At 41.4% G+C, this 25,911-nt stretch overlaps 1 protein-coding gene across 2 annotated transcripts in view; it reads right to left on the bottom strand.

The window, feature by feature from the left end:
• The window catches only part of znf407 (zinc finger protein 407), a 439,270-nt gene that overhangs the window by 100,131 nt on the left and 313,228 nt on the right, over positions 1-25,911 (bottom strand). For both annotated transcript variants that reach the window (XM_067981928.1, XM_067981929.1), the window contains exon 8: positions 13,421-13,599. In XM_067981928.1, the coding sequence (XP_067838029.1) occupies positions 13,421-13,599 (179 nt within the window). The remainder of the gene's footprint in view (positions 1-13,420; positions 13,600-25,911) is intronic.

Here is a 25,911-nt window from a genome sequence, read left to right as displayed (position 1 = left end):
AAATAACACAGAGCTGAACAGGGCTCACCGTTGTTTCACGGCAAATGGAAGAGTAACTTCCGACAAGCGCATGTGTGCAGTCAAATGCAGAAATCCAGAAGTTGCTCTACCAGATGCCCAGCTCCTCCGAAAACTGTGAGAGAAGGACATCTCACCAGCGGAATCCCTGTTGGGATGAATGGACCAATGCGAAGTTGCTCTCCTGCCAGGCTGGAAACGAACTAATCTACACAGAAAAAGGTACGCTCAGTTTTTTTACATCTAAGCTAACTTTTAATGGCGTGGCAAGTCTTAATGACTGCCAAACAACCTCTCTGCCGCTGAAAATTAACTTTTAAAAATGTGGAGTTTCATTCCTTCCGATTTTAATTGTTGTTAGACATTTAAAAAAAAGTTTATGTTTTAATTTTTTTTACTTTTTCTTTCTGTCTCTTTGATCTCTGTCTTTTAATTCAATATTTCTCACTCTCTCTATTTTGCTTTCTCTAAATTATTTTACATTGAATTTACTGTTGCAGCTTTCACTTCCTGGTTCTGTCTCTGCACAGCTTGTCAAGGATGCTTCAATCTGATTGGTTGAGGGACAGAGTGATCGTTTACCTACTCACGTAGCTCACAGATTCCCGGGAGAGGACGATGCACTTTTTGCAGCTCACCATTTGAGGAACACTAAAGCCCGTGGATCGTTTGTGAGTAAGTTTAAAGCTAATGTGTGGTGGGCACCGTTCATTCGCCACTCAGAGCAAATTCCGGGCCATTAAATTCTGCTTTACTCATATGCTTCAAATCTTCAAAAGTCTACCGCAAAATCTATTAAACTGCTGAATACTATGTTAAAGTGTCAGCCGCGGCTCAGCGGATGGCATTCTTGCCTCTGAGTCAGATGTTTGTGGGTTAAAGTTCCACTCCAGAGACTTGAGCACAAAATCTAGCCTAACACTCCCAGTGAAGTTCTGAGGGAGTGCTGCGCTGTCGGAGGTGCTGTCTTTCAGATGAGACGTTAAACCGAGGCCCGTTCGCCCTCTTAGGTGGACGTAGAAGATAACATGGTACTATTTGAAAGAAGAGCAGGGATGTTCTCCCCAGTGTCCTGGGTCAATATTTATCCCTCAACTGACATCACTAAAGCAGATTATCTGGTCATTTATCACATTACTGTTTGTGGGACTGTGCCGTCTGCAAATTGGCTGCCAGAGTGACTACAGTTCAAAAGTATTTCATTGGCTGTAAAGAGCTTTGGGATGTCCTGAGGCCGTGAAAGGAGCTATATCAATAAAAATTTTTCTTTCTTTCTTTAAAGGAAAGTTCTTTATGTGAATCTGCAGAACTATTTCAGCTTTCCCACTAAACTCCCAGCCAGCAAACATTCTTTCCTGGTCCCTATGCTAGCTGATATTGTCAGTTGTGTTGTCAGTTCAGACAGGTTATTTTCTTCAGCTAGTGGCATAGTTGAGAACCAAATTAATGAAAGACAGAACAGAACATGAGCTTAGGAACAGATTCACAACTCTTTGCAGTGAAGTTATGTTAACCTGTCTAATCTTTCAGGAGTTGAGGGGTTTGTTGTGCACTTCCAGCAGTTTCTATTTACTTTTCACAACTCCATGTACTGAGAGTCCAATACTCATCACAAGGTCTAAGGGATTGCATTGATTAATGGCATGTTGGTCTTTATCTCAAGGGGGTTGGAATTCAAAAGTGAGGAAGTGATGATTCAGTTGTACAGAGCCTTGGTCAGACCCCATCTCAAGCACTGCGTTCAGTTTGGGCACCCCAAACCTCAGGAAAGATATATTGGCCTTGGAGGGAATACAGTGCAGATTCACCAGAATTATACCAGGGCTTAAGGGGTTAAATTATGAGGATAGGTTGCATAAACTTGTTTTGTATTCCCTTGAGTTTAGAAGGCTAAGGGGTGATCTAATCGAGGGTTTAAAATGATCGAGGAATCCGATAGGGTAGGTAGAGAGAAACTATTTCCTCTGGTGGGGGAATCCAGAACAAGTGGGCTTAATTTTAAAATTAAGGAGTGCAATCAGGAAGCACTTTTCATGCAAAGGGTAGTGGAAATCTGGAACTCGAAATTTCCAAGACTGAGATTGATATAAATTTGTTGGGTAAGGGTATCAAGGGATGTGGAGTAAAGGCAGGTAAATGGAGTTGAGGTACAGATCAGCCATCATCCAACTGAATAGTGTAACATGCTTGAGGAGCTGAATGGCCTACTCCTGCTCCTATGTTTCTATTTAGGATTGTTTCATTCACACTATTATTCCAATACTTGGCATTGTGAAATATATTGGAGAATAGTATGAGGACAATAAAGATCTCTCTCTCACATACACATGCACGCATAAACAGATGCCCCAAGGTATTGCTCAGAGTGAGTTGGTGGTTTTAGAAGAACAGTGGTGTTATGTCAAGTATTATAAGGGACAGCAATTTATAAACTTTGCAGATGTCCCTAGGATCTGTGAACAATGGGAAGCGAACTCAGGGTCTAACAGTACTTTGAGGAGTTCCCAGGATCTAAAAGCACTGAGAGGGGGGCCTGAGGGTCCAGAAACACTGCATAGAAGTTTCTAGGAGCTATGGGATAGGTCACAGGATCTGGAATCACTTGGAAAAAGATGCTGGGATCTGGGAGTACTATGGGGAAAGCAATGTTATGGTGTCTGAGAGCATCTGGGATAGTCTTGGGATCAGGGATGAGTGGAAAGAGATCCATGGTCTGGTAGTATTGAGGATTGTCCCAGAGGCTGGGAGCACCAGGAGGGTGGTCTAGGGGTTTTGAAATACAGAGAATGGAGGTCCCAGGATCTGGGCTAGGGTCTTGGGTCCAGGAATATTGGGGAGGGGCTGCCTGGGAGAAGATCTAGTAGTATCAGCAGATGGCCAGAATTTGGGAGGACAGGGTCCTAGCAGCCTTGCGGGGGTTGGGAGAGGCGAATGGGACATGAACTGCCTTTGGCCCCTTTTGGGAGCAGCAAATATCTCCCCCATCATCATGTACCAACCTGTCAACCTTCTTTCCCACCTTGCTCGTGGCACATTTTGGGCCGTGAGGTACCTCCCTTTCTCCGCTTTCCCCATCATTAGCCAGTTCCTACCTTAAATTATTAAGTGCACTATGTGTGTTTGCCAACTTATACAGCCTTCAGTAAGCATAAATTTCCATAAATTTAATAAAATCTACCTCATAAAATGCTCAAAAGTCCATTGTTTATCCAGTTTTCTTGAAGCACCTTGGGATAGGAACATAGGAAGGAACAAAAGGAACAGGAATGGGCCATTCAGCCCCTTGAACCTGTTCTGCCATTCAATTAGATCATTGCTGATCTGCATCTTAACCCCATCCACTTGGTTCCGTAACCCTTAATACCCTTGTCTAACAAAAATCTATCAATCTCAGTTTTGAAATTTTCAATTGACCCCCAGCCTCAACAGCTTTTTGGGGGAGAGAGTTCCAGATTTCCACTACCCTTTGTGTGAAGAAATGCTTCCTGACATCATCCCTGAACAGCCTAGCTCTAATTTTAAGGTTCTGCCCCCTTGTTCTGGACTCCCCCACTAGAGGAAATAGTTATTCTCTATCTACCTATCAACTCCTTTAATCATCTTGAACACCCCAGTTAGATCACCCCTTAATCTTCCATACTCAATGCTTTTTCTACCCTAAAGGTGCTATATAAATGCATGTTGCTGTTGTTATTTCCAAGTTTTTATTCAAAAATATACCTTTAAGTCCCAAAAAACCTTTAACTGTTTTTCTCAGAAGAGTAACACTTTAACTGAATTTTGAGCCAGAGTGAAGAAGGACTTGCAGGTGTGGTCTGCACCCAATTGGGATGAAGACATTAATTCAAATTCATATTTCAGCTACGTTTATGTCACTTGGAAAAAAACAAACTGAAATCATCTCCAACTTTTCCACTGAGAAAAGAAATCCATTCTCGATGTTTAAACTAGCCTGGGAAATTCACAATTGTAAGGTGGAGTGTATGCTTAATTGTGATTCATAGCATATCCTTGGAGCTGTCAATACTGGGGAAATGTTAAGAGATTTATGATCAAAAAGAGCAAGATCGCAAATTATTTAAACTGATGGAATAGTGTTCATTTTTCATTGTAAGCAATTTTAAAAAATACTTAAGGTTGCTCTAAATACCATGGACCACATTTGTCAATAAAGGGGGCATATAATCTGCATTGCAGGACAAGGTTCTAAAACTTCAAATATAATACAAGACTTTGGAAATATGTTTATTTGACTGACATAGTTGTACATGACACAGCATAGGTGGTAATGCGATTTTAAGCTTGATGGGAAGAATGAGCTGTCCTCATTGTATTTTCTTATGGGCGTATTAATGTGATTAGGACTATCAACTTGATGGAGGATAAAAGTCAACATGGACTGGTTGGACTGAATGGCCTGTTTCTGTATTGTAAATTCTACGTCTAAATAATCTTTGTTTTGCTTTCTAAATGTCAACAAAAGAAACCAGAGATGCTAATCATAGGTGTTGGCCAACTGTCTGAGGCCCAAATTGAGCAGTTCATGTGGAAAATGGAACCGGATTAAAATTTTAAATTTGAAACTTGCCTGAAATAAGACTTTGAGTATTTAGTCTCCAGTTTCTTTTGAAGTCTTTTGGAAAAAACAAAGAAACTCTTAAAATCCTTACAGGATGAAGGGGAGACAATGATAACAATGTGTAGCATCTTTTAACGGCCCAATTAAAAAATTGGTTCAGAATTTGTACTTTGGTTCATATGGTGTATAAGAGGCCAATAGAAATATGTTAACCTGGAAAGCATTTCTGTATTATGTATACTCTGCAGATGTAAAAAACACTATTTTAATGCTAAATGCTTTCCGTGCATTCTCACTGGTTCAGCAAACGCTACAGAGAATGCGGACAATGAACAATGGCATCAGCTCCAAAGGAGCCTCAGCCTGCCCTGAAGTAGGTGAATGAAAACGTGTCAAATTTTGTCCGATAATGCTCCTCTGAAGCTCCTTGGGACTACGTTTTACTACGTTAAAGGTGCTATATAAATGCAAGTTGTTGTTGTAGTAGTAGTGGAAATTGGTGGTGGGGGGGGGGGGGGGAACCAGAAATATGCAATCAGAAAACTGAATGTATTTTATAAGTAACAATTAAAAAGCATCATTTCATTACGAGAGTATCAGCATTAAGACAGTAGAAGGTCCTCCTAAAGAATCCTTAAAATCTTCAAATTTAGTTTTGCAGTCCAATTACTTATGCACAATGTTTGCTGACACCAATCACGGAAATGTATATTTATGTGAATTCTAAGTTTTATTTTATTACAAATGATTTTAATTGCACATATTTTATACCCTTTTCAGCCCCTTTACTCATATATCATCACTGATTGGATCTGCACAGTTCCTGACAATAAAAAGATAATAATATTGGAATATTTAGTGGTTACTTGATTAACACAATATGAGTTTGGAACATTTTCCCTTTATGATGATACCCCATGCTGTGCGAGCAAGACATCAATAGTGGTGCTGATGCAATTCTTATCACAATGGTGCAATATATTAAAACCGCGTCATGGTCAGAGAAGGTGAAATTTAATTCTGTATATCTGCCAATGTCTTTTAGCCCATGTCCTTACAGCTAAAAAAAAAAGAGCCAAGGGCTTGTCTTTTTATGTGTGTGTGCATCTTTTGCTACTGTATGCAAACCATGACATTAGTTACTGGCTTTGCCCTTTTGACAGCTGTATGGTGATAGAGATAAATGAAAAGGCTGCAGTATTCTCGTCATTGTCCCATGTACACGATGCAGTTAAAGCAAGAGGTTCAGGCTTCAAGGCAAGCAGACTGCGTACCTTGAAAAAATAAACCCCAGCACAAAACCCTTAACATTCATTTTAGTTCACAGAAGGCCTTTTGAATCTTAATGTCCAATTTGGTCGGTTTACTAATTATATACTTTTTCTTGTTGTTGTTGAATAAACAGTCCTCTATTGTTCATAATTCCAGCGATCACCTGCTTATGCTCCTTCTGCTGATCAATAACGCCTAGTTAAGTGGATGAAAAGGCTAAATGTGACTATCGTTTGCAATGCCAGGGGTTATTCAGCTTTTAAGTGGTACACTTGTGCTTCATTTCAGCATGCTAAATTCAACTCCCAGGTGGTCTGGATTTCGTAACCTTTTTTATTATTAAGGATCTGTCATTTTTTTTACTTCCAGTGCTTTAATACTGCAATAGGTTACAGTAAAACTGCTTGTATAACCATCATGCAGAAAATCTACATTATGTTCCAAAGCTGCTGGCCATACATCTCTGATGGCAAACCTACACTGGCTTTAATGCAAGTAAAATCAATAAATATTAACCTTTTCTGACACTTCCTACACTGATACTTTATCAGCTACTGTCAACTTATACAATAAAAAGCCAGTGATACATTGCATTTTTTAAGCTTATAATCGATGATAGATTAGAAAATCAATGTAGATTAGCAACGATTCAATATTAATTACTTTTTTTTTTCCAAAAGACAATGCATGACACGCAAGAAAAATTTCAGCTATATGATAAAACTGTCCCAGTGTTGTGACATTAATCAAGTCTCCTATTTTACATTAATATTTCAGGATTACATTTAAAGTTACAAAAAGACACACATACATGGGGCAACCAGTTACAATCTACATACAGTCCTCCTCCATGTTGAACACCACTTAGAGGAAGCACTGAGGGTAGCAAGGGCACAAAATGTACTCTGGGTGGGGTACTTCAATGTCCATCACCAAGAGTGGCTCGGTAGCACCACTACTGACTGAGCTGGCCGAGTCCTGAAGGACATAGCTGCTAGACTGGGCCTGCGGCAGGTGGTGAGCGAACCAACACGAGGGAAAAACTTACTTGACCTCGTCCTCACCAATCTACCTGTCGCAAATGCATCTGTCCATGACAGTATTGGTAGGAGTGACCACCGCACAGTCCTCGTGGAGATGAAATCCTGTCTTCGCACTGAGGACACCATCCAACGTGTTGTGTGGCACTACCACCGTGCTAAATGGGATAGATTCAGAACAGATCTAGCAGCTCAAAACTGGGCATCCATGAGGCGCTGTGGGCCATCAGCAGCAGCAGAATTGTATTCCAGCACAATCTGTAACCTCATGGCCCGGCATATTCCTCACTCTACCATTACCAACAAGCCAGGGGATCAACCCTGGTTCAATGAGGAGTGCAGAAGAGCATGCCAGGAGCAGCACCAGGCGTACCTAAAAATGAGGTGCCAACCTGGTGAAGCTACAACTCAGGACTACATGCATGCTAAACAGCAGAAGCAACATGCTATAGACAGAGCTAAGCGATTCCACAACCAACGGATCAGATCAAAGCTCTGCAGTCCTGCCACATCCAGTCGTGAATGGTGGTGGACAATTAAACAACTAACGGGAGGAGGAGGCTCTGCAAACATCCCCATTCTCAATGATGGCGGAGTCCAGCACGTGAGTGCAAAAGACAAGGCTGAAGCGTTTGCAACCATCTTCAGCCAGAAGTGCCGAGTGGATAATCTATCTCAGCCTCCTCCCGATATCCCCACCATCACGGAAGCCAGTCTTCGGCCAATTCAATTCACTCCACGTGATATCAAGAAACGGCTGAGTGCACTGGATACAGCAAAGGCTATGGGCCCTGACAACATCCCAGCTGTAGTGCTGAAGACTTGTGCTCCAGAACTAGCTGCGCCTCTAGCCAAGCTGTTCCAGTACAGCTACAACACTGGCATCCACCCGACAATGTGGAAAATTGCCCAGGTATGTCCTGTCCACAAAAAGCAGGACAAATCCAATCCGGCCAATTACCGCCCCATCAGTCTACTCTCAATCATCAGCAAAGTGATGGAAGGTGTCGTCGACAGTGCTATCAAGTGGCACTTACTCACCAATAACCTGCTCACCGATGCTCAGTTTGGGTTCCACCAGGACCACTCGGCTCCAGACCTCATTACAGCCTTGGTCCAAACATGGACAAAAGAGCTGAATTCCAGAGGTGAGGTGAGAGTGACTGCCCTTGACATCAAGGCAGCATTTGACCGAGTGTGGCACCAAGGAGCCCTAGTAAAATTGAAGTCAATGGGAATCAGGGGGAAAACTCTCCAGTGGCTGGAGTCATACCTAGCACAAAGGAAGATGGTAGTGGTTGTTGGAGGCCAATCATCTCAGCCCCAGGGCATTGCTGCAGGAGTTCCTCAGGGCAGTGTCCTAGGCCCAACCATCTTCAGCTGCTTCATCAATGACCTTCCCTCCATCATAAGGTCAGAAATGGGGATGTTCGCTGATGACTGCACAGTGTTCAGTTCCATTCGCAACCCCTCAGATAATGAAGCAGTCCGAGCCTGCATGCAGCAAGACCTGGACAACATACAGGCTTGGGCTGATAAGTGGCAAGTAACATTCGCGCCAGATAAGTGCCAGGCAATGACCATCTCCAACAAGAGAGAGTCTAACCACCTCCCCTTGACATTCAACGGCATTACCATCGCCGAATCCCCCACCATCAACATCCTGGGGGTCACCATTGACCAGAAACTTAACTGGACCAGCCATATAAATACTGTGGCTACGAGAGCAGGTCAGAGGCTGGGTATTGTGCGGCGAGTGACTCACCTCCTGACTCCCCAAAGCCTTTCCACCATCTACAAGGCACAAGTCAGGAGTGTGATGGAATACTCTCCACTTGCCTGGATGAGCTCCAACAACACTCAAGAAGCTCGACACCATCCAAGATAAAGCAACCCGCTTGATTGGCACCCCATCCACCACCCTAAACATTCACTCCCTTCACCACTGGCGCACTGTGGCTGCAGTGTGCACCATCCACAGGATGCACTGCAGCAACTTGCCAAGGCTTCTTCGACAGCACCTCCCAAACCCGCGACCTCTACCACCTAGAAGGACAAGGGCAGCAGGCGCATGGGAACAACACCACCTGCACGTTCCCCTCCAAGTCACACACCATCCCGACTTGGAAATATATCGCCGTTCCTTCATTGTCGCTGGGTCAAAATCCTGGAACTCCCTTCCTAACAGCACTGTGGGAGAACCATCACCACACGGACTGCAGCGGTTCAAGAAGGCGGCTCACCACCACCTTCTCGAGGGCAATTAGGGATGGGCAATAAATGCCGGCCTTGCCAGCGACGCCCACATCCCGTGAACGAATAAAAAAAAAAGTCTAGAATTATGCCAATGTCTTTTACCTAGGTTAATGCATAACTACATTTGTTTCCTACATTACACAGTGACTACACTTCAAAAGTACTTCATTGGCTGCAAAGCCTTATGGGATATGCTGAGGTCGTGAAAGGCGCTATATAAATGCAAGTCTTCCTTTCTTTAGCTGCAAGGCAGCAATGCGTTGAGGGCTCAGATGACCTCACAAACCACAGCACCTTGAACAACTTATCAACGTGAAATATCTTATTCTTTACAACATATACAAAAGTACTGGCCCGATCAGTTAACATCCAGTGTCCGGGTCATGCAGTTTCTAGTAATCCGCAAACAAAGGGGTACAATTTTTGCACCACTACAGTATAGAGATTTTGCTGATCAATATACTGGAACTTGGTAAATTCTTATGAAATGTGGTAGCAGAGTTGAATCGTCAGTTCTAGGATGACAGCCACCTGCAATTGTATCACGTGTTCTATATTGCAATGATTTTTGTACCACACGACACACAAATTTTTACGACACCAGCAAATAACAAGTCTTGCATGTTAACAATTAATCTCTAAAACTTACTGTACTATTTTTGCCACATTTTCAATGATATTACCAGATGCAGCAGCATTCTTCACTAGAAAAGGTCAGTCCTCAAATATTTTTAGGTTATACCTATTAGGAAATATTGAACAGGCTGGGGCTCTTTTCTCTAGAAAAGAGAAGGCTGAGAGGAGAGCTGATACAGATCTTTAAAATTATGAAGGAATTTGATAAGGTACACAGAGAAAATGTTTCCACTTGTGGGGGAGTCCAAAACTAGTGGCCATAAATATAAGACAGTCAATAATAAATCCAATAGGGAATTCAGGAGAAACCTCTTTACCCAGAGAGTGGTTAGAATGTTGAATAGCTGAGGCGAATAGCATAGATGCATTTAAGGGGAAGCTAGATAAGTACACGAGGGAGAAAGGAATAGAAGGTTATGCGAAGGTGAGATCTAGAAGGGTGGGAGGAGGCTCATGTGGAGCATAAACACCGGCATAGTCCAGTTGGGCCGAACGGCCTGTTTTTGTGCTGCAGATTCTGTGCAATTCTATGTAATTTGGTACAAAAAACATTTCTAAGAGTTCCTGCTAATGCTTTGTTGATAAATTAACACCAGAACTCAGGACCAAAAGTTCTCAAAATGAGAGGGACTTTAGGCACACCAGTTGTCAATATTGAGATGTGAATACTGGACTTCCAGCAGTATATTTCAAATATATTTTAATTTTGCAAGTAGGAAAAAGGGATTTGTGTTGTCAGGTTCCCTTCACATTCTTTTGATTTTGAATCTCATACATACAGCATTCTCATCATCAACACCTTGAAAAAAAAACCATGGGTTATGAAACTGATTGCAAGCCTACCCTGTATTATACATAATTATGATTTAGGGGATTAAGCAACAACACTGAAAGCTTTATGTATTTTTCATTGTGGACAGAAAGATAGGCAGAAGGTGCAAGGAAAGTGCTTCTTTCTACTCCCCAAGAGTTCAAACCTTTTTTCCAGGTGCATATTTTATTTAAGACACATGCTACAAACTGGGTAATTTTTCTTGACAGATGTGGGCAACAAGCTGTCAATCAAACTGACAGTCGAGTAGAAGACTAGATTTTCAACTGTGAAGAAACTAACCTGTCTGAACTGACAGCACAGTGAGAAACTAATAAAGCTTCAGGTTTAAAGGAAAGGTTATTTTTTGCTTGAACATTTGTTAGAAATGAGAGGAGAATATGGAGAGGGGAAGAGTTAACATCACAGTTTCTTGTCTGTATTGCAATTAATTTATTATTTTCCGCCCTTCTTTATCTCCTTTTTGCAAATTCGAACCACCCCTCACCTGAAGGGCATGGACTATGGCTGAGTTACAGTTCTCTGGGCATTGGTAGTCCTCCTATATTCTTCATTTGCCAGTCTAGACAGTGGCAGTGGGTGTTTGCAGGCTATTCAAAATATTGGGGGTGGGGGGGGTGGTGGTGGATATCGCAACAAGTCCAAACCTGCCCCTATCAGATGTCTGTAGAAATAAACGTTCCATCACTGGTCACTGGCTAGCAGTCAGGAGTGGAAACGTTTGCCGATATTTCTCATCCCTAACCCAGCAGCGCTGCGACCAATTGTAGTGCCTCTACCTCCACTGACCACAAATGAACTATTTCTTTGTTGTTAGAATCTCCTTTATTCTCCCCTGGTGATGCACCTTTCATCCACTGTGATAAATAGCGAGAGACCTGTTCTACTGGTCTCTGCCAATGCCACTGTGACTGCCTGCTAGGTTGACCCAGGGTGTTGAGCAATCAACACCACCAAAACAGATTATCTGGTCATTATCTCATTGTTGTTTGTGGGACCTTGCTGTGCATAAATTGGCTGACGTGTTTCCTACATTACAACAGTGACTACACTTCAAAAAAGTACTTCGTTGGCTGTGAAGCACTTTGGGACGTCCTGAGGTCGTGAGAGGCGCTATATAAATATAAGTCTTTCTTTCTTTCTTTCACTCTAATATGCCTTCATTGTGGAGCAGTACCTGGCTGCCAGCCCACACTTCCCCACAGTGACACAGTTGATGCTCATTGTCTGGGAAATCACATGTATGAACCCACATCCCATCATTCGATGATGCTGCAGACTGGCACTACTGTGCATTGTGACACCCTGATTGTTTTTGTATTCAGTATTATTGAAACAGTGAGACCTCTATTATGGATCACAGTGAGGGTTCCCCGCCGCATCCACTGGATGATGGAAATTGGCAGATAATCATCGAATTGTACAGCACAGGAGGCCATTCAGTCCATCGTGCCTGTGTTGACTCTTAGAAAGAGCTATCTAATTAGTCCCGCTCCCCCTGTTCTTTCCCCATAGCCCTGCAATTTTTTCCTTTTCAAGAATATATACAATTCCCTTTTGAATAATCGAGTCCCCAAATTTTGGTCTCATAGATATGGTACAGTGATTCTATAGGAACATGGATGAAGACAAGTACAATACAATTAACAAGCTTAATTTGTTATTTCCTGGGCTATGAGTTGATTTAATTCAGCTAGGAAGTTGTTGAATGAGGTGATCACTTGCACAAGGTTTTGTCCTGAAAATTACAGTGGACAATAGAGAGAGAATATTTAGAGCTCAAAACCCTAACTTATTCTTCCATTAGTCTTCTTTTTGTACAACACTAATTTCTTAATTTGCCAGTTCTGCAAAATGTAACCCATTTTAATTCTCAACCTCCAAGTTGTTCCAGTTACTTTTTTGAAGAAAAGCTCATGTTTGGTTTTCAAAGATTGGGTTTATGTGAAAAAATAGTGGTGGCCTATAGTGGTGGCCTATTTTAAATATATCACAATTTGTTATGTTTCAATAATATGACTTAGCATTAACTCATTCAATATAAATGCCTTTCCCTGTAGCAGCAATATGCATAGAATGTAAATAAGGAAGAAAAAAAGCAATTATGTGGGAATTACTCGGTCCTGAAAATCCGTGTAATTCAACGTAACTGGGTCCTTGCCTTTCATCAGGGGTTAGGGTTGCCAACCCTTCCAGGATTGCCCTGGAGTCTCCAGGAATTGCCCTGGAGTCTCCAGGAATTGCCCTGGAGTCTCCAGGAATTGAAGATTAATCTCTAGGATACTGCTACAAGCAACCCTGGAGAAAAATCATAGGGGCACTAAACAAAACAGTGTATTTTTTTCATTTTCTTTGAACACTTCTGCATTATGTTTAAAAAATATTGGAGATGGGAAAACAGGCTTTTTGAATCATCCAATCAGGTAATGAAGAGTCTATTCGTTTTCCAATCGGTGTGGGAAGGAGGGGCACCACCAGGATGGACGTGTTGGGCGACCAATGGCGGGAGCGTGGGGGCGGGGCAGTTGGAGGCAGGAGGTCATGTGTTGAAACCTCCAGGAATATATTCAACCAGAAGTGGCAACCCTACCTGGGGTACACAGGTAGTCTGGTAGAATGATTGAGTAAACTCATGGCCCTGACGTTCTATCCTGAAATCAAGATCTAACATGTCACCAGTGAGATCTTTACTGCTCTGATATGTTGCATGCATGCCAATTGTGTAGCATGCATGCAGTTCAAAGAAGAATTGAGAAGAATTAGAACTCAGAATGAAGCGAGTCTTACCTGCGTGCAAATAAGCCAGATCTGGATTCTCAATATCTGGATGAAGCTCCTTGAGGTGGTTGCGAAATTCTAATGGGATATTGGTTCCATACTCGCACTTTGGGCAGTTGTACATTCGCACTCCCTCGTGTTTGCCAGTGTGTAGGATGTGCTTGCGGATATTCTCAGCACAGTTAGATCTAATTGGTTTTTCAAAAAGAATATTTCATCAGTTGCGCCACCACATTTTTAATTGTAGCCTTAATGTTTTAATACTTCCCATAAGATGTATATCTTATAGATGATTCAGCATTTAGAATCTTTCGCAAAAACAGTCTATTAAATGAAAGTCTAAACTACTGCAATTTAAGCAAGGCACAGAGAAAGATCCAAAGGGAAGTGAGGGGAAAGTTCTGAAGCTAAAGGAGGAAGGGCAATTATTACACTCAAGTCATAGAAATATCCAGCTGATGTTGACGATGGGGCTAGTGGTACTGCAACTATTAGTCATGTTTAGGTTTGCATATATTGTTGCAAACGGCAAGCCTGATTAAAAAGGTTATTAAAGAGTGAATGAAACATTGACAATGAAAGTAACAATTTGCATGTCAGCATATGCTTCAAGAAAATCACTGATTATAAAACTAATAAGAGTGCACTTTTAAGAGGGAAAATCCTAAAGAGTTGTTGAATATTTTAACATGGTTCTGCTTTAACCCCACATTCCCATTTTATCCTCTCCCCTTCACAGACTGTCCTCCATCCAAGATGTTTGGATGGTGTGTGTCATAGACCATTTTATGACTGTGAGAAATTTTTCCTCAGATACCGAATAGTTCCTTACTGCCTGACCCTCCACCTAGTGGCTCAGTTGGGAACTTGCAGGCTTATCCAATCCAAGCAAGCAACCTGACGTATCAGATACTCATGAGGCTCAACCATCCGCTTCTGAAGTCACAAAGTATTTGACCCTTTAATCTTCTGGGCCATTTCAAAGCTGTTAATTCTTCAACCCACTATTTGTTGGAATGCCGTGCTTAATTCCGGACCCAAGCCCAATTTAAACGAATCCAGGGCAAGCAAATTTTACAAGATCGATTTTTATTTTTACAAGTTTTTTCTTTAGTATTTCAACATTCAATAATCAAACATTCATATCAGAATATGCACTGATAAACTCCCAGCATTTTTTTTGAATCTCCAGCCATGTAGCATAAAGGAAAGTCACAATTAATAATACATCAATTTTTTGTTTTATGGTATTCATGCATAAACCAGCAATATAAGTATTTTGTTGCTACTCTGGAACAATCCTGTATGAAGTTAATTAACTTCCATCATTATGTCTCTAAGTTTTGTTTACTTTTTATATTCTTTTCTCGTTCTGTCTTTTGCCTCTGTGAAGTCAACCCAGTTGTTAGTAAAAAGGCCTAATCTCAGATAACCCTCCTCAAACAGTAGTGTACAACGATATAAACGTGCAGATATCTCCGTGGAGGCCATCAATGGCGTTCCTAGGCTGCTCTTCCTGGATGTTTCTTTGAGCAGTACAGGTACAGACCACTCCCCACCTGCCCCCAACAAGTTCTGCTCCCTCCCTTCTGTTGAATTCACCAGGACTGTCAAAAACTTATGAGGCAGCAAGATAGTCTTTCGCCAAGAAATTAATTTAAGAATGTATGGCACAAGAATGCTCAGGAAGATCTTATTCTAACTCAGTATGGTTCATCTCGGAGGGATACGTCTTGCTGTCGATGTGCCATAATTTCCCCCATAGGCAGAACCAAGAATTTTGAGACACTGCACCTCTGTTGTTTGGCAGCAGGTTCTACCATGATGTGCATCACACTCCTTCGCCAGCAGACAATATCAGCAGCAACATCCGGAGAGGAGGAGAAGGACAAATGCTATCAGAAATAAAATCCAGATTTTATAAATGCATGCTGTTTTTCATGCACGAGTGTGCGTGTTTCACAAAGTTAAGTATTTCCTAGGAATCTTAGGAATATAAGCATGGGAACATACTACGAGAACCGGAGAATAATTTACAACTAATGTTGCTTAGTTACTGTAGGCATACTACAGTCAATGTTGTATTCTAATCACATACCGCACTGTAACATTTGGTCATTGTTTCCGTTCTATACTCCTGTGTCCTCATTGCATAATGCAAGAGGTTAGTAAATGCTGCCTATTATATAACCTTATTTTTCACCGGTTAATGGACTTATTTGTAAGAATGAGTCATTCCTGTAAAATATTTGAGTACACTTATAGCATAGCTAGCGTGCTGTTACTGGAGGATGACCTGATTCTTTTAAAATAATACAAGCTGTAATGTACATTATATATTCCATTGCACAGGCCCATCCTCCACGCGTCTAAACAAAAGTCAAACACTCAGCAATATCCAAAATTCAGGTAAGGATTCAAGGGCAGAACAAAATGCAGGTGATTGCTATGGACAGTTCATCTTTAGTGATAGATCACAACAAATAGTGTCAATTCTTGCATTACATCATGTAATGAAGCCGCACCTTGAATCAAAACCGAAGTGCGAGAACATTCTGGCATAAACTTAAATAAAATAACTCTATATAACAAGTGCATTTATATAGCCTTTAACGTAATAACACTCCTGTGAAGCGCCTTGGGACATTTGATCAGACAAAAATTGAATACAGCATTAAAATTAACTGCTAAGTAAAAAGGATAAAGGAGAAACTCTCAACAAAGGTCATGTGATGGACAATATGTTTGTATTTATAAGCCTGCATGGGAGGGAGGGGAGGGGGGAAAGGTGATTAAACAAACGTCTAACTATGTTAATAATTAATGTGTTATACGGGAGCTGCTATGATGTGATATGATTATTGAGCCATACAGATCAGGGAAGTTTTCTGATCGGAATGTGGTGACTGTAGGGGGTGTTATGGTTGGCCTCAGTGGCCCCTGGGAAGGCAAGGTTTCCCACTCCTGATAGTTATCCAGTGACACCTGCTGGAAAACGCATGTGTACGTGGATGTTTGAGAAAAGGCAAGATCAGGCTTGGTTGTCATTTGGTCAAGGTGGAGTAGCCTTCCCATGCTCATGGTGCAGGCTGACACAGGAATAATGACCATATGGGTGAGATAACAAAGAGTTGTTAGCAACAAAAACAACTTGCATTTATACAGCGCCTTTAATGTAGTGAAACATCCCAAGGCGCTTCACAGGAGCGTTATGAGACACAATTTGACACTGAGCCACATAAGGAGATATTAAGACAGGTGACCAAAAGCTTGGTCAAAGAGGTAGGTTTTAAGGAGTGTCTTTCTTAAAGGAGGAGAGGTAGAGAGACACAGAGGTTTAGGGAGGGAATTCCAGAGCTTAGGGCCTAGGCAGCTGAAGGCACGGCCGCCAATGGCGGAGTGATTAAAATCAGGGATGCGCAAGACCCAGAATTGGAAGAGTGCAGAGATCTCAGAGGACTGTAGGGCTGGAGGAGGTTACATAGATGGGGAGGGGTGAGGCCATGGAGTGATTTGAATACAAGGATGGGAATTTTAAAGTTGATGCATTGCCGGACCAGGAGCCAATGTAGGTCAGCAAGCACGGGGGAATTGGGTGAACAGGACTTGGTGTGAGTTACGATACAGGCAGCAGAGATTTGGATGAGTTCAATTTTATGGAACCATTGAACTATACCCTGTTATGACAGTGCCTGCAAGAGAGGAATAGATAACATTGGAAGGAAAAGAAAATGCAAGATTTGACTTTAATGAGATAAGGGAACAAAACAGTGTAGGAGTTTAAAGTTTGCCCCCAAAACATAAATTGCACTAGTTCCAATGGGCAGTAGCTAAATAAGAGAGATAATCCCAGGTCAAATTTTGATCTCTTTTGGTTGCCCGATATGGAAAATCTGCACAACCTATATTTTCTCGCACATTAGCATTTTAATGTGTACACAATAAACTGCTTTTTCACATTAGGAGGACAAAGATGCTTAAAAAAAAACTTGCAGTACTCATGAAGGAGTGGATCACTTTCCTTCTCTCACACTCCCCCAAAAACAGAAACAGATAAACCAGCATTGCTTTTGTAAGCTAAACAGCGACTTGCTGTTAATATCTGTAGGAGAGGATGAAGGTTGGCATAAGGTGATGCTGCTGCTTAAATAAGATGCATAATATTGAGTGCAGACACTCTCCTCTATAATGTTATAAGCTGCAGCAGGCTAGCTCAGTGGGAACTTCATAGTGATGGTCTTCAGTAAGATACTCAAGTTGAAAAGGACCTCAGAAAGCTTACTCAGCTTCTTTTTGTTCAGAAATAAAATGAGTTTTAAAAATGGTTGATTTTCATTCATGCTTAGAGACCTTGAATACAGCAGTACAATAGCCTGTGGCAGATTGGTAATGCAGAACGATAAGCAGATTAGTAAAGCGAAGACATACAAAAATGGATTCAGAGGATAAATGTGAGAAAAACTGTATTAAAATACCACAATAACTACAAAACAAAAAAAACTCTCATGAATATAAACATTGGATGCAACAGAGGTGAAAAAAAAACAGTGAATTCCATGGCTCATTTCACCCAGTAAACTATCAAATGGTATCTGATTTCGTTCAAAATTCGCAAAACAAATTGGTGCAATATTGTCAGCTGCATTAGCTCAGCCTAACAAGGAACATATCCATAACATACACACTGGCAAGAAAGCACATTGATTTTACCATTTGTAAAACACACAGGATGCAAATTATAAACCTGGGAGATATTACAGCATTATTTCCTGATACGCTATTAGAATTACCACAATAAGAAAAAATGCTTTGTGCCTTCGTCGTAATTTTTTTAAAAAGCTCTTGTAGTGTTGACATTGCTGTTTGTAATCAGTACTTTTTCCTTTTTTGTGGTGCTGGTTCATATCATCTCCGCTAAGAAGCGCTCATACATTCTATGCAAATCCAAGAAGTATCACTTCACAACTTTTAGAAAGAATTCTGCGAAATGATTGCAAAACAGAGGCCACTAGAATTTACAACATAAAGCTGAATAATGCATGACTGCTTCATAAAAAGCCTATGCAGTCATTTTAAAATGTCCCGTACAGTTTCAGAAACTTGCACAATGTTCATCTTTTGTCCCTTGGAACTCTTACAAATGTCTTTTTTAACGGAATATATGATGTTCCCGAAAGACATTTCCCCATTTCTATTCTCTTCAACTCCTGTGAGCCCTTGTTCTGTGTGATAAGGCAATCTCCTTGGGGATCTGAGCTGTGTAGTTTTTGCACCACGAGTGACAAGGACTCGACTTGAATAACTGCTGTGCGCAGGTTGTAATTATGTCAGCCCGAGTGTTGAACAAGGGGGCTGATTAATGTGAGCCCCTGCCCAGGAATAGTCCCCATCAAAACCTTACCACAGACCAGCGCTAGGGATGGGTTAAGGTGGAAAGGAAAGAAAAAAAAATACAGCACCTACATGATAGATGAATTGCTACAACAGTCTTCAGGCAGCTGTTCATGGACAATATAATATACAATTACTAGCCCTTATCACCTTTCCTGGCACAATAAAGATTCAGACTACTACAGCTCATGTGAGTGAAAGCAAAATTAGTTTCCACTGTACGGTAACAACTCACCTAGCATGTCAAACAACTAGCATTGACTGACTCAATTTGGAAAACATACTCACAACAGTCAGGATTTAAGGATCAGCCATCCTGTTTATCTGAATTCAAAGATCTATTTGTAAATTTTATATTGAATGGAGGAAAGATAGATTACCTTTGGTTTCTTTAAGAATGACAGAAAGCTAAAAAAAAAAATTGGTGAAATTATACAAAGCAGCATCTGAGAATAATAACTATTTAACATAAATCACTGTGGGGCAATCAGCCAGACGCATTGCTCCCTTTCTACTAATTCCACATAAAGTACTCAAATAATAACTAATATGGAATGCCATCTAGTGGGAAACAAGTCCACAAAATGTCTTGAAAATAGATTCTAATAATAATTGGGAGAGCTGCGGTTATTAACATGGGCTGGGTACATTGATTCTTTAATAATAAAATGTTCTATTCGGGACTTTATTTTTAATTAATTGTGGACAGTTTTGTTTTCCACCCCTCCCCAACTTTCTTCCTTTCTCTCTCAAACAATACATTGTGCAACAACAGCAGCTTGCATTCATACAAAGCCTTTAACATAGTAAAATGTCCCAAAGTACTTCACAGGAGCATTATCAAACAAAATTTGACACCAAGCCGTATAAGGAGATATTAGGTCAGGTGTTCGGTAAAACGTTTGGTCAAAGAGGTAGGTTTTAAGGAGCATCTTAAAGGGAGAGAGGGGCAGAGAGGTTTAGGGAGGGAATTCCATAGCTTAGGGCCTGGGCAGCTGAAGGCACGGCTGCTATGGTGGGGCGATTAAAATTGGGGCTCAAGATGCCAGAGTTGGAGGAATGCAGAGATCTCGGAGGGTCGTAGGGCTGGAGGAGGTTACGGAGATAGGGAGGGGAGAGGCCATGGAGGGATTTAAAAGGGATTTTAAAATCGAGGCATTGTTGGACCGGGAGCCAATGTAGGTCAGCGAGCACAGCGGTGATGGGTGAACGGGACTTGGTACGAGTTATGATACAGGCAGCAGAGTTTTGGATGAGCTCAAATTTATAGAGGGAGCAAAGTGGGAGGCCGGCCAGGAGAGCATTAGAATAGTACAGGGACATGGGTACATGTGTGGTGGAAATCTCCCACTTCCTCACCTAAATGGCTATGCTTCATGTATGAACGCAGACGTGTCATCATGCTATTCAACCAAAGGGGACATCGCAGCTAACTCCAAACCATTATGTGCTTTCCAGAAGGGGAGGGTGTGAATTACTGAATAATGATCAAGAACAAGGACCTTGCTTGATTTTTTTCCCCCGAACATAGCCCCAATCGATGGGATTCAGCTGCAAACCAGGGGTCAAATCTGCAACCTTCTTGGCTACTTTGGTTCATTCCATGCTGGAGCAAAAAAAAAGTCTGAAATATTTCTTTTGACTACATCACTTGCTGCCGTACTGCTGATGGTGCATTTCTCCTACAAAATCACTCAACATCAGTTCCATAACATAACTTATTATGTCAACGTTCTAATCCACTTAAGAACACTGACAAAATGTATTTGTGAACATACATAAGTTATCGAGATTCTCTTTTTGCTTGGTGAAGATTTCAAACAGGAAAGCCAAACATTACATTTTCCAGAACAGGCTGGGGCTCTTTTCCCTACAATAGAAAAGGTTGAAGGTTTGACCTAATAGGGGTCTGAAAGGGTTTGATAGGATAGATGTAGAGAAGATGTTTCCACTCGTGGGTGAGACCAGAACTAGGGTCCATAAATATAAGATAGTCACAAATAAATCCTATAGGGAATTCAGGGGAAACTTCTTTACCCAGAGAGTGGTTAGAATGTGGAACTTGCTACCACAAGGAGTGGTTGACGCAAATAGCATAGATACATTTAAGGGGGAGATAGATAAGTTCATGAGGGAGAATGGAATAGAAGGATATACTGATAGGGTTAGATGAAGGGGGATGGGAGGAGGTTTGTGTGGAGCATAAACCAGTTGGGCCAAATAGCCTGTTTCTGTGCTGTTCATTCTATGTAATTCTATGCAATTTAACCAAACAATTTAACTGAAGTATTTATCAACACTTGCAAAAAAGTGTAGGGTTAGTGGAAGACCTTGAAAATGCAGAAAAATTTACAGTCATCACATTCTCATATATAAATAACCAATTTTATTCTATTATTTCAGTCTTCAGCCAAGTTTTTTTTGTGGGGGGGTGTGGAAAGAGAGCAGAAAAAAAAGTTCAGAAACAAAACTTCACCTCTTTAAATGATTGTCATTAGTTGCATCTTTTGATTTATTGATGAATCAAGTGCTTTTGCATGCTGGAGTGAGTAACGTGGCAGAAGTATTTTGCAACTTGACGAGTTGTGGTACTATCAATGGACGATGATTATGTGTTGTGTTACGACAAAAGTCTCACTGCTTAGACACATTCCATCAAGTAAAATGAATTGAAATGTATCATTCTCGTGTGAAAGTTATAGGCAAATACATTGGAGTTGGAAAGAGGTAGACAGTGTGTATGTGTGTCTGTGAATGGCAATGGCTTACTGACAGAAAGAAACACATCATCAGATAAACTGGGTGCTTTGATAAAGAAACAATGGGAAAAAGGTGGAGAGAAGGATTTTTTAAAAATCACTCCTTAGCCTAGGCACTAAGATTTGGAATTCCCTCCTAAACCTCCCCGCCTCTCTATCTCTCTCCTCCTTTAAGACGCTCCTTAAAACCAACCTTTTTGACCAAGCTTTTGGTCACCTGTCCTAATATCTCCTATGTGGCTCGGCGTCAAATTTTTGTTTGATAATCGCTCCTGGGACATTTTACAACGTTAAAGACGCTGTATAAATGCTAGTTGTTGTGTTCTTCTGATGTGCTGATGTGGGCGATACTGACAACGGAGCATTTAATGCCCATCCTAAGTTGCCCTGAGGGCTTTAAGAACCAACCATGCAGTGTGGCATCATGCGTAGATCGGGTAGGGGCTGGCAAGTTCCCGTCCCTGAAGGAACCAATTGGGTTTTTATAATAATCTTCAGCTCCGCATTTCGTGGCCAACTCGCAAATGACCAGGTTTGCTGAATTAAATTTTGCAGTGGAATTTGAACTCTCAACCTCTAGTAGTCCAGTATTATAACCACTAAGCTATTGTACCCTATGACTTAAGAAGAGATAAGCAAAGGCAAGGGTTTACTCATTCGTATTTTCTAGTTGCAAAAATCAGGGGCCACATTCTGAGCACTGAACTACGTGAAACTTGAGTTTTGCCCATCTGAAATGTTGGGCTGATGCCAGACTTGGGAGGTTTTGTAAATCTCAGGTTGGTCAGAAATGATCACCAAATATGCAGGTATTTCTAAGTTGATTTTAACAGAGGAAACTTAACGGGAAAAATAAGACATTTCATAGTTACCCGCATAAAAATAAATAAAGAGCGAGCTATTAGTGCTGGGAAATAGAACATTTTCCCCAATTTTCGCATTTAAAGTTAGCATTAAGCATGTTAAGATGCAGAAAGTAAAGCTCCCTCTATACTGTGCTTCAAGCCAAACCTCAGTAAAGTACAACCTACTGTACTAGTGTGACATTTCCATTTGCCACACTAGCCATCCCTGTAGCTTCCCTGGGTGAGGCTGTCAATTTATATGTACAGTTTTGTTCTGTGGCTTCATGCTCATTGGAAACTAAAGTAATTCTGTTTAGTGCTCTCACGACTCTTCAGAGTGAGGAGACTTTCATCCCATCAGCGCAATTATCAGAAACCTGATTATTCTGTGCAATTCTGCACATTTGAGTTTTCTTTAGAAACTACAAGCCCCAAACCATTCAAGTTTTAAAAAAATCACATTTAGACTGACCATTTTCAAAGTTACATCCCACTGGGGTTGCCTTGCTAAATTTTTGATCTTTCACAGTAAAAATTGCCACAATTGTTGTGACATTCACGTAATGATTACAATTCTGAAAATGGCGATCCAGACAATGAAACACTGCTGCATCATAGAGTTCAGACACACGTACACTGCGAGATGAATCAAAAAAAACTTGTGCGTTGAAATTGTGCTGTGCAATATTAGTAACTAAGACATTAATGTAAAATTCCTTTGCCCACTATTTTAAATGCGCTGATACCTTCATTAAAAACAGACAGAGGAATTTTATATGCGCATGTTGACATGTTTGTTGCTAATAATCACACAGTGCAATTTCACCCCGTTGCTTTCAAGATATCTAATTTGAAATGAATACGTGTAAATGTCATGGTTCATAAATTTGTTTGTTTAATATATTACTCTAATATTAGTTTTAATGTTTCCATGTGCTTTTTATTGACAAGATATGGTACATTGGTTTTATTGAAAATTAAACACATTTAAGTCTGGTACAATTTTGTCCTACAGACTTTATCACAAACATCCTATCAAAATTTACCAAAATCATTTCGAACCTTGGCCATACTCATGGGTGAAGTGCACTGTAATGGCAGTGTGGATGTATTCGGTATTCTGACCATGCTATAGATGCCCCAGGGTTTGATTACTCTGTTCATTAAACCTTCCAACAAATCAGAAAGATTTACAGTGATGATAAAAAGTGAACATTTTATTTGGGAACTTCCAGTTTTAGACTTCGCTATCAGCTGATGTTTATTTCTGATTGTACGCAAGAGATGCATCTGTTGAACATACAATCATACATGAAACATGACAGACAGGAAAAGACCTACTGGTTCGTCCAGCTGGTCCCATACAGTTGTGATGCCTTATGCATCACATTACCTACACTTCCCACCCTCCCAGAGTCATATGATCTCCTGGGAGCGAAAAAAAGATAAAAACACAGGTCAATTGAGCAAAAACAAAATCTGGAAAATTCCTCTCTGTCTCCTTTTGGCGATTGAAACTAGTCCAGACCACTCTAGCCCTGATTAATGTTACCAGGTACCCTGCCCCTTCTACGAGGTGATCTCCGCCCCAGCCAGAAACAGGTCCAACTCTTGCTTGAAAGAATTCAGCGCACGAGCCGGCAGCCTGTTCCATGGGTCCACTATTCACTGGGAAAAGAAGAATCTCCTAACGAAAACCTAGTTCTACCCTTACATAACTTGTAAGAGTGACTCCTGGCCCTCCCTAACCTATTCAGTTGAAACAATTGGTCTACACAATCACAATCTAGTCCCTTCATCATCACAAAAACCTCGAGCAAATCACCCCGAAGTCTAAGCTTTCCTAAAGTGTAGAGTCCCAGCTTATTGAGCCTAGCTTGGTAACTAAGATGCTTTGAACTGGGAATTAATCTTGTGGCTCTCCTCCGCACCCTTTCCAAAGCCTCAATATCAGCCAAAATGTGAGGAGACCAAAACTGCACAAAAGCCTAACCAGGGTCTTGTACAAGGACAAAATGGTGTGCTTTGTTTTATAGTGAATTGCCCTGTAAATACACCCTCGCACCCAATTCCCAAGATAAGTGGAGAATGCTCACTTCCTGGCCTGCCTGCAAAAGTGATTTGTCAGTGTAGAGCCTTTGATGGTAGTGTATTAACAGTTGGCTTAGAGTCAGAAGCATGCTGTGCCTGTATAGCTAGGCTGTGTGTCTGCACTTCACAGCGACAATAGTTTCAGCGGTGTTCCTGAAGAAGCTAAGTGCCTGCTTGGAAAGACTGCCACAGGGAACTAATCCCAAAGCAGTGCAGGTGTGTGTAGCTTTCATAATTAACTTTTCAAAGTCTTAGCCACATCACAAGCTTTGTTAACTCTATCATTTTCTCCCTTTACAATCAGAACCAAACTGTTTCTTGCCTCTTGCGCATTCCCGATTTTAATCGCTCCACCATTGATGGCTGTGCCTTCAGCTGCCTAGGCCCCAAGCTCTGGAATTCTCTCCGTAAACCTCTCCGCCTCTCTCTCCTCCTTTAAGACGCTCTTTAAAACCTACCTGTACTAATATCGCCTCCTGTGCCTTGGAATCAAATTTTGTTTCAAAATCGCTGGTGTGAAGCGCCTTGGGGCGTTCCACTATGCTAAAGGCGCTATATAAATGCAAGTTGTTATTGTTTCCCCAAGAGTATCGCATCTCACTGCACAGTGTACTCTGCATATTGGAAGGCTAATAACAAGAACTTTGACCTAGAATTGGATTGCGCCCGAATTTGGTGCAAACTAGTAGCAGCAGCCACAAACTCTGCACCCTCGCCACCGTCTGGAAATCCCATCCCCACGATCTTGGCATTATAGTCAGCCTTGAGGTGAACTTCTGATCTCATAGTTTCTCCATCTTAAAGAGTGCACACTTCCCTGACTCGACTATCGTAGTGCTGAGCTGGCTGGCCTCCCATCCTCCACCCTCAGTCAACTTCAGATCATCCAAAACTCTGTTGTGTATATCCTTGCCCGCACCAAGGTCCTTCTTACCCCATCACCCCTAACCTCGCTGACCTAACACTGACTCCTGGTCCCCTATCATCTCAGATTTAAAACTCTTATTCTTGTGTTTAAACTCCCTCCCCCGAACTCTCAGTTCCTCTGGTTATTGCCTCATTTATTTCTCCCCCACCCCCCATTCCTCTACTGATGTCCATAGCTTTTGCTGCCTAGGCCTCGTGCTCTAGAATTCTCTCCCTAAACCCTTCAGCCTCTCCACCTCCTATAACACGGTCCTTAGAAACCAGTTTTTGACCATCTCGCTTCATATGTCCTTCTTTAGCTCAGTGCCATTATTTTGGCGCCTTTGTGAAGAGCTTTGGGATGTTTTTCTATGTTAAAGGTACTATATAAATGCAAACTGTTGTTGAGAAAGAAGATGAGAAGATCAGAGGAGCTAGGTCCTTGCTCTATTGCGTACTCTGTCATTTCCCCTCTCCCTTCTATTTACCAGCCCAGAGACATTTACCT

Source organism: Heptranchias perlo, chromosome 3 (genome assembly GCF_035084215.1).
Source record: "Heptranchias perlo isolate sHepPer1 chromosome 3, sHepPer1.hap1, whole genome shotgun sequence".
NCBI lineage: Eukaryota > Metazoa > Chordata > Chondrichthyes > Hexanchiformes > Hexanchidae > Heptranchias > Heptranchias perlo.
The sequence above is the reverse complement of the archived record's forward strand: the minus strand, read 5'-3'. Positions and strand labels throughout refer to the sequence as shown.